We start from the raw sequence: 19129 nt of genomic DNA, 5'->3' as shown, positions 1-19129 counted from the left end.
ACACTTAATGAAAATACCTCGTTGATTTAATTAAAAAAACGTATTTACTAAAAATGTTATTAAATCATTGTGTTCGGGTCTTGATAATATAGCTAATGGCACATGCTACTAATTAGGATTTAGAAAATAATTAATGGCATAAATAGATTAGTTCCGATTTTCAAGTGAGTAGTGATGATTGGTGTATCAAACTATTATCTGTATTAAAATATAATATAGGTAGTCATATAGTGTGTAATTTGTAAAGAGATAAATTATTCATTACCTATATCAGGTATAATGAATTTAGCTTTTACTAATTTATTGTTATTGTCCTTTTCCTGGTTCGCCTTTAAAATATCTTAAATTATGCGTAAAAATAATTAGGATTTCGTCATTAACTAACTTGGTGCATTACATATTGTCTTTGACTTATTGTATTAAACGCTCATTGGATTAGAAGTATAATACTTAATAACTCCACGACGTTTATAAATAACCAAAATTATCATATATTTAAGTTAATATGATGAATGTAATGTATCAACAAACTACTATATGTCTGAGTAACTGTTTGTATATTAATTTAGACTCTTTAGTAAATTGCAGCTACTGTTTAATATATTATGTAAATTAATAAACGTTTTACTTAAACTACTAAACTAACTAACTTCATGTAGTCTTTATCTCAATTTAATGTCAAGCATATTATCATTATGAAATAACACAATTGTGTCTTGTTGTAAAATCCTAATACCTATTTCAATGGGTTTATATAGATAAGTTTATTAGCATGCTTTATACGATGGTAATTTGTTGATGTGATTTGTAATTTGTAATTTGTTGATATTGCGAAAAAAAGAATTATAATAATGTTACTATTAATGATTTATATAAAATGATCAACTTTATTAGTTGTTTGGTAGATTTTTTTGTCTTCTAGGAAGATATCTTGATGTAGAAGTGATTTTATCTGGGACTAGAGGTTTTTTCACCAATTTTAAAATGTAGAGCTCTTTGGGTTTTATTCAGTCTTTGTTTTAAATTGATTTTTTTATCAATAGTGATCGGCAAGGATAATCCCGTATCATTATGAACCTGTTTATTTTACATGTACCACGGGGCTTTTAGTGTTATTCTCGAGAATTTATTTTGGAGAGTTTGTGATTTTGTGATTTATCTGATTTTTGTTTGGGATGAAGCAGCCCAAACTAAGCATAAGCATAGGCTGGGAGTAGTCTTATTATTGCTATATTTGGCAGTAGAAAATATTTCATCTGCAGGGATGAGCTGTGATTTTATAAGGGTATTGGATTTTTATCCTTGTTTAATCGTTTGTTTATGTTTATCCCTCCAGGTTAATTTTGCATCTAGGTATATCTCTAAGTATCTCATTGAGTCATCCTTGATGTTCCAATGAATTTATTGGTTGTTAATTTGTACTAAGGTTGAATTTTCTTAAGCTAAATATCTTTGGTTCAATTTTGGTGGGGTATAACGTAAATAATTTACATTTTGAGAACCAAAAGGATAATTTGTCAAGGAAGTTTTGTAGATATTTTATTGAAAGTTCTACGATTTTCATTTTGTGTTATAATACATTTCTATATCATCTGCAAACATCATTGCCAACTGGAAATTCTGCGGTTTTGGTATGATATGAGTTATAACAGTAGTTGTTAAATAACGTTAGTCCGATGACATATCCTGGAGGGATTCTTATCTAGAAGGCACGATTTATAATGATGACAGGAGTGTTTTGTATATGTGCGTTGGGAGTTTTAACTTTTAGGGTTCATTGTTTTGATAAAGTCATTCATTGATTATACCACTTTATCACAGGCTTGTGATATATCGAGGATGGCTCCCATTGAAAGACTTGGTACTTGGTACTATTGTTGAGTGGAAGAGTTTAAATCCAAATTGATGGGGTGTATATTTTTAAAAAACGGTTTTCCTCTATAGTACAGCTGCAATAAGGTGGTTCGTAAATTAACGACGTATCATTTGTGTGTTGAGAACCATAAAATAATACTATTAAGTAATAAAAGTAACTAAATGGGTCAACAGTCAACAATCAACACATATGATTTTGACAAGTATATTCACTTCGTTATTGTGACCACAGACAATATTGTATTTACTAATCAGCTGTCCAAAATTGGTAAACAGATTTCAGTCGTTGAAAATAATATTTTTAAATTGAAACAAAATAGCTTAAGAAAAACTTATGAAGAATCTTGTATTACATTTTCAAATATTAGATACTAAAAGAAAATTTTGTTAAAAATTGGTTTTTACTTTTGAACACCCCTCTAAAAAAAATAAACAGTTCCAACTAGATTCACTTTCCTACCAGAAAATATGCTGAAGTAGAAAATAGAAGCATTTTATTGCCCCAAGAGGTGATGACAGACGCACACAAAAAAAGTCACACATCATAGTAAAATCTATACATCCATCGCTCCGCTCAGAATCATCTATAACAACAATAATAACTTTAAAATGTAAATTTTTGTTTTATAGTTTCATAAACACAGATACAGGTAGTCAATTATTCTAATATTATTTTCATAAAATAATTTTTTAGCGCCATAAATAGTAGATTTAAATATAATAATATTATAGCAGTCAAATATTGTACGATACATTCTCAAAGCGTTTTATTTATTATTATCATCTTTTTCTCAAGTCTACTTTAGTTGATGAACGTAAATGTTATCATAAAGTACATTTTGAGGTAATGCATGCAGATCTTGCTTTAGGGTTTGTCAGAAACGAAAAAATCACTTAGTCACCAAAGAAAAGTCGTGTCAATCTCGTTTAGAAAAAACTCGTGAATATTCGTTAATCTACTGTGGACACTTTAGAACTGTTAGTTATCTATCTACATTAAAGAAAAAAGTAATTTACACAGAGAATAGAGATAAATATAATAATACTAACAATTCCAAAGATATATATGTAGGTAATCACTAATCAATAATATACTAAAAAAACATTCGTATCATAATAAATTAATACCTAAGTATCTATATTTAAAAAAACTAATTCAATGCAATGTTACTTTTAGTTCGTTTTGTTTTATTATTTTTTCTGAGCTCTTGGTATACAATAATATAATTGTTTTGCACATAATTGTATTACATATAGGGTATTGAAGAATGGTCCGCATTATACTTGAAAAACGTAAAATACTTAGGTATACGATTTAATATTTATATAGTTTAAAACTTATATCTAAGGGTATCCAAACAGGCGCGTTTTTTTATCTTGGTGCAACTTGCTTCACAGACGACACTCACGGTTCATGAAATGATCAGATTTCGATAATTTTGTTTTATTTGAATCATGAAAACTTTATACAAGTAACATATTGAACTCGGAATTTTTTTTGATTTTTGTTATTTTAAATATGTAATAGTATATAGTGTACAATCTGTATTAGTTGACGCGTTATGCATATATAGGCTCATAATAAAAAAAACACGAATACATTTGAAGAAAAAAGCTACCTAATGGTGGTGACACTTTCACTTCAATTTAAGAATAAATAAATCTATTTTTAGACATTTTAATAAAGTCTAAAAATCACAAACCTAATACTTATATAGATAAAAGTGGAATATTATCCACGTATTATATAATATGTTAGTTCAAGTAATTAACTGGTAAAAACATAGAGAATATAATTTGAGAATTTAGTGTAATTGTATTAAATTAATATTGTCGAAACTAAAATTGTTATAATAAGACAAAATAAAAATACAAATTGTATGGTACTTATAGAATATAAGTCATACTGAAATCTAACTCTATAGGTATATAGTGATGTTGTCATTGCGATAATAATATTATCCTTTTGTAATTTTTATCGGCTCATTTATGTTTTATTAGAGCATATTTTGATCAGCGTTTCTTGTCGAATACACTTTTGGCATAACGCATGTGTCAACGAACAATGAACATATTATTATAGTATTATGTCATTATAAGTATTTTATAGTGATACTCTCTACCATAAAATTATCATAATGACATAATAATAATTTGTTCGTTGATACATATTATGCGTTATACCAAAAGTGTGTACGACAAGAAACGCTGAATGCTAATCAAAATATTATGCTAAATATCATTAAACTAAATACGATTTATTTCAAGTAGATAACCACCAAAATACCTACCTAATGGAGTTTCAATAATTATCCTACGCCATCAAATGATGAGCACGTTTAGTGAATTACCTTGAACAAGCTCAATGTGTTTCATAATACCTATATTGTTGAAGATATATTTTATATTTTGTTAAACCTATCACAGAAAACAAAACAAACAATTATAACAAGCTTTTAAATACAAGTCTATATTAAATTTTTTAAAAACGTTTTATGCCAAATGTCTGAATATGACGTATTATAAAATAGGTAGGTACTTAATACAAGTAGGTAGCTCCATTGGGAGCCCACCTACATCGTGCCATTTTTCATGTTATGTAATCCTCTTCATCATTACTACTTGTTGTGCTTAATTGTATAGTTGTATATTTTATTATTAAATAAAAAAAAAAAAATAAAATAAAAGGTACTTAATGGATATTATTTTTTTAAAGCTAAACAAGACTAATTAAACTTTTATTTATATGACACGATGTTTTAGCGAGTTATAGAACGGTTCATTTTATAAAAAAAAGTTTATTTTACTTCAATCTGGTTTCAAAAACAGTAATTGATAATTGTTACCAGATCTTTGTGCTACGCCATGGGCCATGGATATAATTCTGTGCTTGACGATACCAAAAAATTCAAATTCAAAACTCCCTTAGGATTAAACTGACATTTTTAATGTAATAATTGCACGTCTCTTTATACTCTGGACAGCAAATTAAATATTAATTTAAAACAAATATTTATATTTATGATTCTTACTTCTAGATGTAAGTGTCATGTTTTTATCAACTTATTTTGGTAAATTTTTCAAAGTATATGATATTATTTAATGTCGTTTAAATAATGATAAATTCAAGCTAATATTACAAAAAAAAAAAAAAAAAAATGATGAATACAAATTTAAAACATTTGAAGCAGTCGTGTTTAAGTTGCTTTAACTATACTGTGTTACAACGTTATTCATCAATAGTTAATACAAAACAACTGTAATTTATATTTTTTCAAAAAAAACCATTTCATCATATTTAATGTGTTATTTAATAAATATTATAGTTTAAATTGGCAGTATATTATAATTTATAAGTAATACAAAATTGTTTCTATAAAGTACCTATCTATTATGGTGAATATGTCCAAAGGTAGTAGTGTATTACAAAATTATGGTTCGACTGACCAAGTCCCGCATTATTTATTAATTATACCGAGCTCTATTTAACAATATATAATTTAAGCTGTTCCGCTACCACAGCACCCCCGGGAGAAAAATGAATTTTCCGCGGTGAACATCAAGTACGAATTCCGATTTTGTGGTTACGAAATGGTTACTAAAAAGTGGGACTATTTTGATTTAAATAAGTGCACTTCTTTTTAAGTGTGCTAGTGTAACAATACCGAAGCACCTCCGGGAGAAAAATGGATTTTCCGCGGTGAGAATCAAGTTACGAATTGGTTACTAAATAATAATAATATAGTTTGCTGAAGGAAATTCTGACATAGGGGTGCAAGAATAACGTAAGTACTGGCTGTATGTATTAGCCTAAATATAATTAATAAATATTTATTTAAATATATATAATATACAGAATATAATATTATAATATGAGTACCTATTTAATATTTAGTATACACATAAAACCGTATATCACTTATGGGCTATAGCCATTGTAAGTATATTATTATCTGCTAAATTTAAGTGCTATTTTTTTTTTAAAAAAAAACGCTATAAAAAATTAGGTACTTGTGAAATGTTTTAACTACGTGGTGTATCATAATTAAATAAAGTACGTATTCATACCTATAGTTGAGTATAGTTGACTATAGTTTACTCTGTAAAAATACTTATAGTTTTAAACTTTTGTGTTAGTCGAGTTTTTTATTTTATTTAATTGAAAGTTATACAAAAAAGTATTTTTCACTTTACGTTCTGAGTGAACGAAGAATGTATTGTTTTTTCAATTATGTGTTTTTATTTTAGATTCCGAGCGGTGCGATGAATGTATTGATTTTAAGACGATGTGTATTTTTTATTTTTTTTGTTTTTGTATCTGTCACCATCGTTTGGGTCAGTAAAACTGCTTCGATTTTTTTCTACAGTATCTTGTTCGATGGGAAAGTGTATCTAGTTCGGGAGGTCAAAATTTAAGCACTGGGAAAAATGAACATAAAAATTAAGGGAAAATGTTAATTTTTACAAAAAATCGGTTTTGACAACATCGACTTTGGTTTTTGGTTTAACTGTAAAACAAGTGAACGTACATATTAGTATATCAATGCAATTTTCACTGGTTGCTTATATTCGTATTTTCTATACACAATACGATTTTCAAAATATTTTGTTTTGTTTGAACTGTTTAGGGACATTTTCAGCTTCCAATTTTATTAGTTTTTTTTTCTACGAATGTCGACAAGACTTTATTTTTTGGGTAAAACAGCTTGAAAAATTAGTACGATAGGCAACATCCATGTGCGGTTTTGTTCGGCTGAGATTTCGCTGAGCCGTCCGAATTAGGAAACGATAGCTCACGTGCAGACGGCGAAGCACGCCACGAGTTTACTGCAGGACCCCACCGAAGTCTGCCGGTGTGATGCAACAGAATTGGTAACAGAAGCCGCGGCTAAACCCAATCGCAGGTCGAGGACAAAGTGTTTCGTTAGACGCTTGTTTTGTTGTGCTTGACATCGGTATCTTCTGTGATTTACCGCAGAGTTTATAGTATGATAGTGTTCGAACTTCGAAAAAATATATATACCTATAGAACATAAGATTGTTGTACCCACTGCAAATGCATATTTTATGATTTACACAAATAAACGTTTTTGTAACATTGTTACCTATTTAATTGGTTTATATTTGATATTATTGTATTATTGATTATTATTAACAAACGCGTCAACACGCTTGTGGAAAATTAATTTACGCGGCTTGTGAAAATCGTGACTCTATTGTACCTACTCAAGTTTTTAATTTTTAAATTCTTATTTTGTATTTTATGGACACTTTTTACCATAGGAAAAATGCTTCAATCTTCTACTTAAATATTTTTTTCTGATAGGGAAGTTAACTAGTTACTATATTTATTACTTTCAATTTTTATAGCTGAGGCTTGAATTTAACACATACCCAGAAATATAAATTATTAAAAATATATAAGCACCATTTTTTTTTTTTTTTTCTATAGACATCCAAAATACGAAATTGGATATTTAAAGTTTAAACGAAGAATAGTGATTTTTAGTTATTATATATTTATCGTTCTAAAATATTGCACACGGGGGCTTACAACTGTTACGTATTATATTATTATATTTTACTATACCTAATGATATTTTTGAAATATATAGATTAAAGATATTGCCTATACCACGAACCTATTCATGCCATTTAACGTTAATGTGTAATTAAATAATAAGTTAATAACTATAACATAAATTATAAAAAAATATAAATACATAATATTAAAATAACTAATAATATTATAATAAATGCAATGTTTTCGGCAAAAAATACTTCATCCAACCCATATTATCTAAGGAGATACTGGGGTATTACGGTCAGTGGGTACGACCGGTCACGTCGTTATCTAATTAACCAATACAGATAAATTATGTTTACCATAGGTACAAAAAGGTTAATGATGATAACAAAAACTTATTCTTATCAGAACGATATTATCAAATTACGTTTTTGCGTTCAAATAATATGTAGGTACAATTAGTTTTAAGAGTTAATTTATAAAAAAAAAAAAACGTCTTGCAATCTAAATTACGGTAAAAATATTAATTATACCCTATATTTCTACTTTATAGATGTACGTACTTATAAAACAAAATATCGAGATTTAAATCAAATTCAAATTATGTAATAGTATTATGGTTTATTGGTGAAAAATATTTTCTAATTATTTGTGAAAAGGGGAAATACCGACCAATATAATATAATATACTATGCTACCAGTAATACCAGTAATTTGAGCTTGTTTAAAAATATATATGTATATATTTATTTATTATTTATATTTGTTTTTAAAATATGAGACGTATACAGTATACACATTATAATGTAAATGTAAATGTTTTTATTTAAAGTTAAACCGATTATTTGAATGAACAGTATATGAAATAATGAAATTCCCCTAAGGTGACCGCAGTATCACTGCTATTTATAATAATAAAATAAATTACTATAATTGCAATATAAAAAAATAAAATTAAATATACTTGGTAATAACTAATATGGGCGGCCGTCTCCGCTCAGAATCGTTTTTTGTATGTAATGATTTATCATTGAATTTAAATTTAACACGACCATTACACGTACAATGACCTCTATTAAATGACCAGGTATACCTATTGTATAACAGAGTGGTTGCTTATACTTGTCAACTTTTAATTTTTTATTGGTATTTGTTAATTGGTTCTGTTACAGAAAATAATTTATCATGTTTTATTTAATTTTCTCAATATTTAATTTTATTAGCTTAATTTAAATATATATTATCATTTCGTTTTCCCATAAAATATACGTTTTCAATTTCCTTTCAAACATTTAGTTAATCATTTAGTATTTATTTTTTTAAACTCGGGGTTTTCCATTTAACCATTTTCTAACTTGTAATAGTTACTTGTACGCGCCCAAACAAATAACATGGGCAGAAGTAGTACCTATACAACCGACAACACCCGTATACGACGTACCTCCTTTAATTTAATCATAAGATTTATGATTTGGTATATATATATCAATTTATACTTAAAGCGTGTACTCTTTTAAACAATTAAGTTGAATTTATCAAATAAGATATAGGTATATATTTATTTACTTTTTAGATGTTTGCAGTACTCGGTGAACATTCTTTTAAACATCAAAGTATAAAATAGGAAAAGCTAACATGAAAAAGCAAAATTTTCACAGCTTTATCAGTACAACAAATGATTAGCATTCTAAAGGTTTAAATAAAAAGCGCGTTTGGAAGTATAGAATTCCTTTCTCCCTTCCTTCTCTCTTAATTGAATATTCCTTTTATAAACTCCTAGTTATTCCTAACCCTAATTTACCTCCTAAATAAACCCAATCCACTACACTGCATCTAACTGAAAGTATTTGCGTCTTTCAACATATACTTTTTTACTGTTTCTCACACTCTTCTCAATCTTTACCCCCGACACTAACCTTGACATTTTTAATAACAAAATAATCGCCATCGATAGTCGTCATTTGTATTGTTTTAAAAAATAATATCATATTTTGATTATATTTAAATATCACATATTTTACAATATATTATTGCTTAATATAATACCATTCACATGATTGGGTAACTCAACATAATGTGTTGCACGGCGAAATGTATAGATAAAAGAGGTAGGTACAACAGTGAATTATCTTTTATAAATTGTTGAATACTGTTAACGTAAATATGACGTAAATAATTGCGTTTATAGTACTCACTAAGTACTCTTAAACATTCACGTATGTGAATTTTAATTTTTAGTGTTAAATTCAAAACTCAGTAGTTAGTTAAGTTAGAACTCAGAAACGGTTAGTTCCATCAAGCTTTGAAAGTGTGTCTAAGTAGGGAAACAAAACGCCTGATGCGTTTCTTTTGCACTATTTTTATTAAAAGTTATCCAAATAATACTTGATAATTATTACATATAAATTCCATTATTTGTAAACATCATATGTTTCTACTTTAAAAATAATTGTTAATTTGCTTTTTCATTATGAGAAGGGGCTACTTAATGTCTTTAAGTGCCCCATACAAAATTGAACCTTGTCTTATTTTTATTTTATAAATCGTTAATGTTCAGTAAAATAATGATAGGAAATTATCTTTTATGATTTGCAGAATTTAATATCCTTTTTTATATTTAATACTGTTCGTTAAAATATTGTTATTTAAATAATAAATAAAAATGATCTAACAATTTTTTTTCATGTTTAATTATGTTTAGTATATTTTATATATTGCTAAGACTTTTACATATTTAATTCTTTAATATTAACATATTTTTGGTCCTTTAGAATAATATGGATATAAAGTGAATAGTGTTGGTTTTACTAAACGTTAGTACCTACAATTTAAAACTGGATAATTGTCTTAAAGTTTTATATATTTATATCCAGATAACATCCATAAACTAAACTATGTAACATTTTCTACATTTTGTTTCGATTTAACAACATTATGCAAGTAATTCAGCGTTATTTTTAGTGTTAATTTCCGTTTTCTGAGATATAATATTGTACATTTTCTGACGTAAAAAATAAATGACATTTATCTGTACAACAAATGATATTTTGTGAGTACTTTTCTTTCGCTTCATTGATATTCACATTTGAAAACATATATAGGTACATACTTTTTATTCGCTGGGGCGTGCATCATCCTATGATTTTTTTTTATACCAGGTAACTACATGAATAAAACGATAGCTTGATAATTTTAAGCAAGGAAAAATGCTGCACATTATTTGTGCTTGAAAAAGACTTCAATCATTAAAAATATAAAATAAAATTGAACAGCGATATGTTTATATGCCTTAACATTTTAACTTTTAAGCTACTCGTTTGAAACAACTTAAATTAACTTCTAACTAATAAGTAATGAGCATAATATGTACTTTTTAAGTAACCATCACAAATACAGTACTAACCAAAAGTCCAAAAATATAAAATTTAGTTTTTTTTTAAATGATACAAATATAAGAGAATAATTGTAGATCATATATCGTATTATACAGTCAGCGAATAACGTATCATTAAAATATTTTGTTGTTATTATTTATATAATCCTTGGCATTTTTAGATACTGGTTTTAAATTAAACAATATTATTATTATTATGTCATAATATTTTTTTTTCATATTTAGTATATCATATTAATTATTATACTTAATTTATTTAATATTTTTTTCATACTAATTTCTATTATCATTATTAATACTATAATATGTTATGGTATAAGTTATTAATATACTTCATAGATAATGATAAAATCAAATAATTAAATGATTCTTCTTATTTTTAATTTCATAACCTACCTATACATATCCATCCTCTAACAATTTTGGCCTACGATGTAAAAGCGTATCTTAGATTCGGCACATCATAAAAAAGATTAGGAACTCCTGGCGTAATTGATTGATTTTTAAATTTTAAAGTTATTAGTTAAAAAAGGGTGGAAAATATAGATGAAATGTAAAATGTTAGAGTTTTACGTTACGATCAAAGTTACTTTTCAAAACAATAAGTATTCAATGTTAAAAGAAAAACCACGAGTAACAATAACGTACATAATATAATACAATAATAATAATAATAATAATAATAATAATAATAAAAAACCGTACCGAAATGTTAGCTTGGTAAATATCATTGGTCATAATAATAGTAAATTGTCAAAATGTGATATAATATATAATAGTTTTAGATGTTTTATTTTTACATTTAAATAATCTGACTTTTGAACGAATCCTATGATATACTTTAGACCCTTAAATTTTGTTTCGCCAGACATCACAGCTTAATGATAATGATTAGTTCCCATACTATACTCGTTTGTTTTATATAATATGTTTATCAGATTTTTATTACAGTAAAATATTAAAACCAATTAAATAAGGAGCTGACCATAGTTCAAACGTTTGAACGTTTATGGTGCCAATTGAAATGTATAATATGTATAATATATTAAATATTAATATAAATAATGCAGAAAATAAAATGTACCTATATATTTTATACACAAAAAAGTTTAAAAATAAAATAATACAAAATATTTTTTTTGGTTTGTTATATTATAATCGTAAATTAGAACGGAAAAACGAACCACGAAAAAATAATTCAATGGTCATACGGTTACTCGGTACTCTATTATATATGGTATATTGGTAGATATATACATACTTATAAATAGGTAGTTTTATCCATTCGATAGTTTTGAACAAGCGTTGTTTTTTTTTTTATATTTGCCTTATATTTACGATACTTACAGTTATAATACATTATGCTTATATTTTCTCTACTCTGTATTTGACCTGCATTGGCTTAACTTAATATCGTATAATGTTCCTATGGAACTTCATTGATTGGCTATGCGATTCCACAGAAATCGATAGGGTGATGATTTCTTATTATCTACCCAGCTAATTAACCATGACTATACTGCGAGTTGAAATAAAAATAATCTAAAACATATCATAAAATATGTGAACTCCGATACAACCAGCCATCATTATATTACGTTGCATAAGTTGCAGATTTGGTTTTTAATTAACACATTTTGACTGTTATATGTATAAATAAAAGTAATAATGAAACACAGTATTTACTGACTCACCCGTAAGACATCTTATATCGACTATTGACTAACCATTTATCCAATATTTATTGAGATGTATGTATGTTGCTGTTATACAAACAGACTATTCCTGTATAAAATACAATTGTTACAAAATCATTTCAACAACGTTTATCGAAACTAGGTTACCTACCGTATATACTAAGTTGTGGTTTGTTCGCGGGCCATAATTGCAACTCAGTGTAGGTATACCTACTACAGCTTTACGATTGTACTAAGGTCTCGATCAAAAGCAAACAAACGCAGTAGAACGGGGAAATACAACTTAAAAATCAATGACATATTTTCATATTTGAATCTGAATGTATACCCGTATTTGAGTTTCTGCTTTTGTTAAACATCTAAAAATTAATAAGTTTCTACAAAGAGAAAAACATCAATAGAACCGTTGAATTCATACTTTTACATAAGATCTTTTTCTTTTTAATATAATATTAATTCAATGTTGTAGTTGTTTTCAGTGTAGACTGAAGTCTTTATTTTTAATCTTAAACTGAGTAATAAACACCTCGTTTAAAAAAAAAAAAATTGTCACTTAAACATTTTCATATTATTTTCACCAAAGCATGGTTTTACACAATTTTTACGATAACTGTAAAACTATTGATATAAATTAAATATTTATAAGTATTAAGAGAACGCCACGCGGAAATTTATTGTCTCCTTCTTACAAAAGTACAATATGGCGAATTGTACGTTCACAACAACACATTTGACTATGTAATTTAGAATATAATTTTAGAGGGAATTTACTTCTTGTAAAATGTATAGGTAAGATTATTTACCTAGAACACGTTGGAGGCCTTATTGATATTTTTATTAAGAAACAAGTTATGACCATTTTTAAACTGTAAATTATTGTTTGTAAACTTTAAAATTATTACCATATAATACTTATTTAAAAATAACAAAATCCTCCAAGATGCCTTAGATTTATTATCTTTATATTGCATACTAGGTAAATTCACTCTGATTTTCGAAATTACAGAGTACATTATGTTATTGTGAACGTACAATTTGCCATGTTGTATGTTTGTAAGACATCGAAGACAACGAATGCCCGTGGGGCGTCCTCTGAAGTATATCTATACTAATTATCTATTTGTTATATCTATACATATATAACTTACTATAATAATATGCACTAAATCTACATATTTATATACCTAGGTATATAAATATTAACCCTCCGAAATAAGAGCTCGAAATAGGTACTTACCAAAATGTCATCTGGTTCTATAATAATATTATTATAGTTACAAATTCAACATATAGGTACAATTTAATAATATATGTATTATTTTTTTTTTATTAGTAAAAACGTCACGGTGCCATTGACCATTAGTATAACATGTATTATTATAATTTACTATTATGCGGTTTTTCAAACAACAGCTGTTTTAAAATTTATTTTGACTGTAATTTATTTTATTAAAAGGTTTGTAAATTTATTGGGCATTTAACGTAACATTTGCAACATCAAAACAATTCAAGTTTACGACTTTTTGGAAAACGTCAAGAAGTTTTTTATGAATTTGATTTTCATACTTAAATGTATTGTCCTGCGAGAAATTGGTAAATCTTTTTGACAAGATTATTCGATTATCGTAAACCACTTAAACTCAATTAAATCAATTAGTTTTAGTCTACCTACGTCACCAACAACTAAGTATATTAATACTAGGAATAGTTACGTTTTAAACATGCGTTCTTATTTATAATGATTAAATACCTACACAATTTTTAATGTATTTCAACGATCTCGCGTACCTATAGGTATAGTTTAGTGAAAGTAAAAATGTCAGTATAATGGTATGTAAATTTATATTAAAAAGAAATTGGATTATTGTGGGGGGTTTTTTGTACCTAAGACACGGCAAATTTAGACATACGTTGGAGTTAAAATATTTATTTTGAATGAATTTAATTTTTATAAAATATGCTTTACATTTAACTTAATATAAGTTAAACGGTTTACTAATTTTACGTGTTTATTTGCTTATAGGTATTGAGCAGCATTCAGAAATTATTGATTCTACATTAGTGAATCAAGTGAGTATCTATTTAATATTACAGTTTAACTTAATTTATTGCTATTGCTTCAAAATGTATTTGTATTATCTAATAAATAATAGCGATGCGATAAAGTAAAGTCGTTTAGGTACTCATATTTACACAACGTCTGGAGACTTAGATGTAATTCAATTTTAGTTTTTAGAAGGTGACTATATAACTTGGAATTTATTCTTAAATTAAATTCTCATGCACTTAGATCAAAAAGACGACCGTTACACATAAAAACCCAAGTTGGAATGCTATAGTTCTCCTCTGGACCTTATAAAGGTTGCGTTTGCTTTTAAAAGCTTTTTATAGTATATAACTAAGGTACCTCAAAAAAAAAAAACTTTAAATGCAAGTGTCATGTAATGGAAATAAACTTTAAAGAATTAAAAACTTATTATTTATTATTATATTTAAAGCTTTGATGAATGCAATTTCTATGTAACCTTCGATAATAAGGTATTTTTGTTAAACTTATTATTTATAGATTATAGTTCTTAGTTAAAATCATTAATTTGTTAACATATGTGATCATGTTTTGATCGTTAAGGTTTCAAGAAATATTATTACGATAAAAGCTCTCATAATGCCTATTCATTATATAAAAAAAGTTTTTCCATTGTTGTATCGCTCGTATAAAAGTTAACATAGCGTCAGTCAAAATAGTAATAGTTTTGAATTTAACTCTAATGGTATTTTTAACTCTATAAACATGTGTATACGTTTTAGCAATTATAAAGAAAATTATCTACCAAAAACGCATAATCCAATTTAGAAAACAATTATTCTATATAAATATCCGCTAGCCTGGTTTTTATCAACAACTGGACATAATAATTTTTTTGTGTAATGATTGGTTATTGTTTTCAAATCTAATGTAAAAAAGTAAAAAGTAATCTCCACGTACGTTTTTTTTTATCCGAATGATTCCAATTAAGGCCATTATTAACTTAAATTTAGTACAAAAAATATTTGTAGGCAATCATCTTATGTCGGTATGGCATACTACGAGCTACGGGGAGACAAAAGTGGTCCTTTGTCAACGGTAATTGAATTTTCCACTATTTTGGACCATTATTAGCTTAAATTTAAATAGCTATAAATATTAATATTCACATAAGATATTAAATATTAGACTATTGTAAATACCTACGTAAAATTATCAAGAAATGTAAATTTAATAATTTGATTTAAAATCATTTAAAAATATTGCTACCACATAAACAATTTATTTTTTAATATCTACCTCATAAGTTATATAACTATGATTGAAAAATAATTTAAACAGCCATTTTTTTTAAACGTTAACATCAATATAATGTTATATTATACAGGATGATTTACGAAGCATAATCTTCCCTTTTTTCTTCTTTAATAATGTAGTTATTCAAAATCTGTTCATGTTATTTTTTAATAAAATGAAGACCATAATATTATATTCAAATCCTACAGATTTGTGTACTACTCAAGGGCTGCGAAAAAAGGGGTGAGCATGCTAGGTGAATCGCTCTGTTTAATTGTCCGGTCTTGGACAAAAATACGATATATTATCAAGAGTAAAGGCCAAATATTGCAACAACATTTTCTTAATTATCGAGCGTGTTACAGAGGTAGGTAGGTACTCTGATTGTTTATTTCAGATCTGTGTCTATTTTCTGAATTCGCAAAGTCCTCACACGGCCATTAATCGGATTAATATAATAACAATAAAACAAGTATTGTTTCAAGTATATCGGTATTTTAGTGTTCATAATTTGGGATAGATGCACAACGGCGCATGCAAATAGGCGTGGGAGCACTTAGTCGAATGAGCTTGATGACCTGCAGTTCATTAGATTAAATATCGTCAGGAGATGTTCGTATAATTACTACATGTAATTCATTGAAGAACACCCGCTGATGAATTAAATGCTGGCCTAAAATAATCCTACCTTTGGAGGATCGTCAGAGATAAAAAAAAAAAAAAAACTATACGGTGGAGAATATACAATTTATGGATTAATAAAAAAAAAACGGTCGTGATGTGAGTCAGTCACTTGGGACGTGCCGATTATGTGAGCGAGATAGTGTGGTTTAATGTATCAGCCACGTAGTTGTACATAATTTATTTTTCACGAAATTTAAAAAACGGAAGATTATGTCGGTAGTCCTTTAAAAAAATATTGTTTGTTTCAGTAAAACATTATTATATTAAACAGAGCGACCGCTGCCGTATTAAATGCATTAATTAGGCGTTATTTTATTTTACAGTACGAACAAATGTCACTAGGTGTAAGACATATTAAGTACTAAATGTATACGAAAAAAAAAAAATCGAAATATGACTAATTTTATACTTGGTCGCAATATTTTTGTTCTACGGTATTATGAATGTTATTTTTTTCAATTCAATATTTTTTCAGTATCAAAATTTCAGCCCTGCAGTGACCAAAGCATATCACATTATTCTGAATTATTCTGATAATAATATACAAAATATCGAATACCGTACCGGCGTACCAATTTTCATATATAATATAGTACTTTGAGCGCTCCAAGTTTGGAGAAGTGGATGGAATTGCAATAAATTTTCATAGCATATAAAAATATGCTACTGAGTTCGGGGTTCGGGAGGTTGTCTTATTTTTACACTATAAAAAAAAAAAAAAAAAATAAAAAAAAAATATGTAATAATGTAATTTATATACTTATACAGCACTACAGTAGTAGTATTATATCGATCGAGGAAATGACGAGTATTACCTGTATAATATAATATAATAATATAATAATATGTAGCACGTCAAAATAGTATTAGTGTATCTCTGTAGTACATGTATATATGACGTATAATATATGTAGAGGTATTATTAAATGATGACGTATATTACGTGTGACAATCCGACCGAGAGTCGGGGTTTTTTTTTAAAAAGGTATTTCGTGTCTTCCGCGCTATCCAACAACAACACTTTTTTGAGCTGGAAAACGAGAGAGAGAAAAAAAGGTTTATACCACCGTTAGTATTATACCTATAGGTACCTAAAATATGCGGTCATGTCGAACGGTAACGTGTCCGGTATAGCTGAGACCGGAATGATGGATTGAATGGTGAAAAGGACGTCATCCGCTCGAAAACACAGTAAGTTGGCCTGCATTTGGTGTTCAGAAATCGAAACGCACTATAAATTAATATAACAAATCATCGGTAGGCGATTGCCGTGTAAACTTAAACCGCACACCACCTTACCTTTGATTGTTCAAATCAACCGAAGCAAAAGGCTACGTTGTCGTTTTTATTCTATCATTATCATGATAATATATTATATTATTTTTCTAGAACGGCATCGGAAAATTCATTCAGCTGCTGCGGCTGACAGTTCGATACTTGTACGACGAGCGTTAAATATTAATTCACACCGCTTAGAATTATATCACTCGAATAAGGATTAAAATAATATCTTTAACTAAATGTCACGTTTTATCATATTTCGAGGAAAATGGCCGCGTAGTTCAACTTATACAGCTTTAAAGATGGCGTTTGAAATGTGGGTATTCTGTTTCACGTATTGAAAATAATTCTCACCGATATTATTATTGTAAACCACGTGGATAGAATAATTATTTTTAAAACAACTAACAAAGTACCAGCGTCTTTGAACTTAATTTGGAAAAATTGTACTCAAATATACATATAAGTTGGTTGATCATTTTTCTATTGAGAGTTTTATTCACGTGTCATTCTGAATGTCAAATTAATTTCCAACAAATATCTTCCCAACAAAACCTGTTTGTCTGTATGTAGAAGAACTTAATTTATAGTGTTTTGAACAAATTGAAATAGTACATTGAATATTTTTGAAATAAATGTGCTTGTAAGTCTTATACTTTTCATTTTAATAATATTTTGTTACTTGAATAACATTAAACAATTTAAAAACATTTTAAATAAAATGGATCAATTAATCAATGATTCATTAATCAATGAACATTAAAAGTTAAAACTAATATTTTTGATTTGTGATTTTTTAGATACCTAAATGTTACCATACATTTGGTCAAGGACTAATTCACAGTTAAAAGTAGTCTAAATTTGACAATAATAAAACATTTAACATTGTTTAAAACAATAAAAAACCGAATTAAAATACCTACGATTCTTATTTTGAAACACCTAAAACTAATAATTTTTATTATACACATTGTTAACATTTAATACTATAAACCGCCATGAACAAAATTAATTTGTATAAAAATGTATATTTTCAACTTTTTAAATGGAATTTAAAACTGTTTTCCAAAAAATTAATTTTATTTAGTTTTTAACATTAAAATCTATGGTTAAAAAAATATCTAAATATGTTTATATTTATTTTTCATACTCGTTAATCATTACCAGAGTTCATAACCTTTTAGTACCTAAAATCATCAAAATAAAATTACTTAAAAACTTATAAAATTATAATGATGATATTATTGATATATATTATAAAATATATATAAAAAACGGTAACATGACTCAAATTGAAAAAAAATAATAAAAAATGGGTCTTTTTTCAAAACCAACCATGTTTTTCTTTC

The 19129-nt window shown here is 27.0% G+C and overlaps 1 protein-coding gene across 3 annotated transcripts in view; it reads left to right on the top strand.

Annotated features, from left to right (window-relative positions):
• LOC100159656 (otoferlin) overlaps nucleotides 1-19129 on the top strand; it is a 158687-nt gene that overhangs the window by 26529 nt on the left and 113029 nt on the right. For all 3 annotated transcript variants that reach the window (XM_016807691.2, XM_016807690.2, XM_029486841.1), the window contains exon 2: nucleotides 14517-14563. In XM_016807691.2, the coding sequence (XP_016663180.1) occupies nucleotides 14517-14563 (47 nt within the window). The remainder of the gene's footprint in view (nucleotides 1-14516; nucleotides 14564-19129) is intronic.

Source organism: Acyrthosiphon pisum, chromosome A1 (assembly GCF_005508785.2).
Source record: "Acyrthosiphon pisum isolate AL4f chromosome A1, pea_aphid_22Mar2018_4r6ur, whole genome shotgun sequence".
Taxonomy (NCBI): domain Eukaryota; kingdom Metazoa; phylum Arthropoda; class Insecta; order Hemiptera; family Aphididae; genus Acyrthosiphon; species Acyrthosiphon pisum.
The sequence above is the reverse complement of the archived record's forward strand: the minus strand, read 5'-3'. Positions and strand labels throughout refer to the sequence as shown.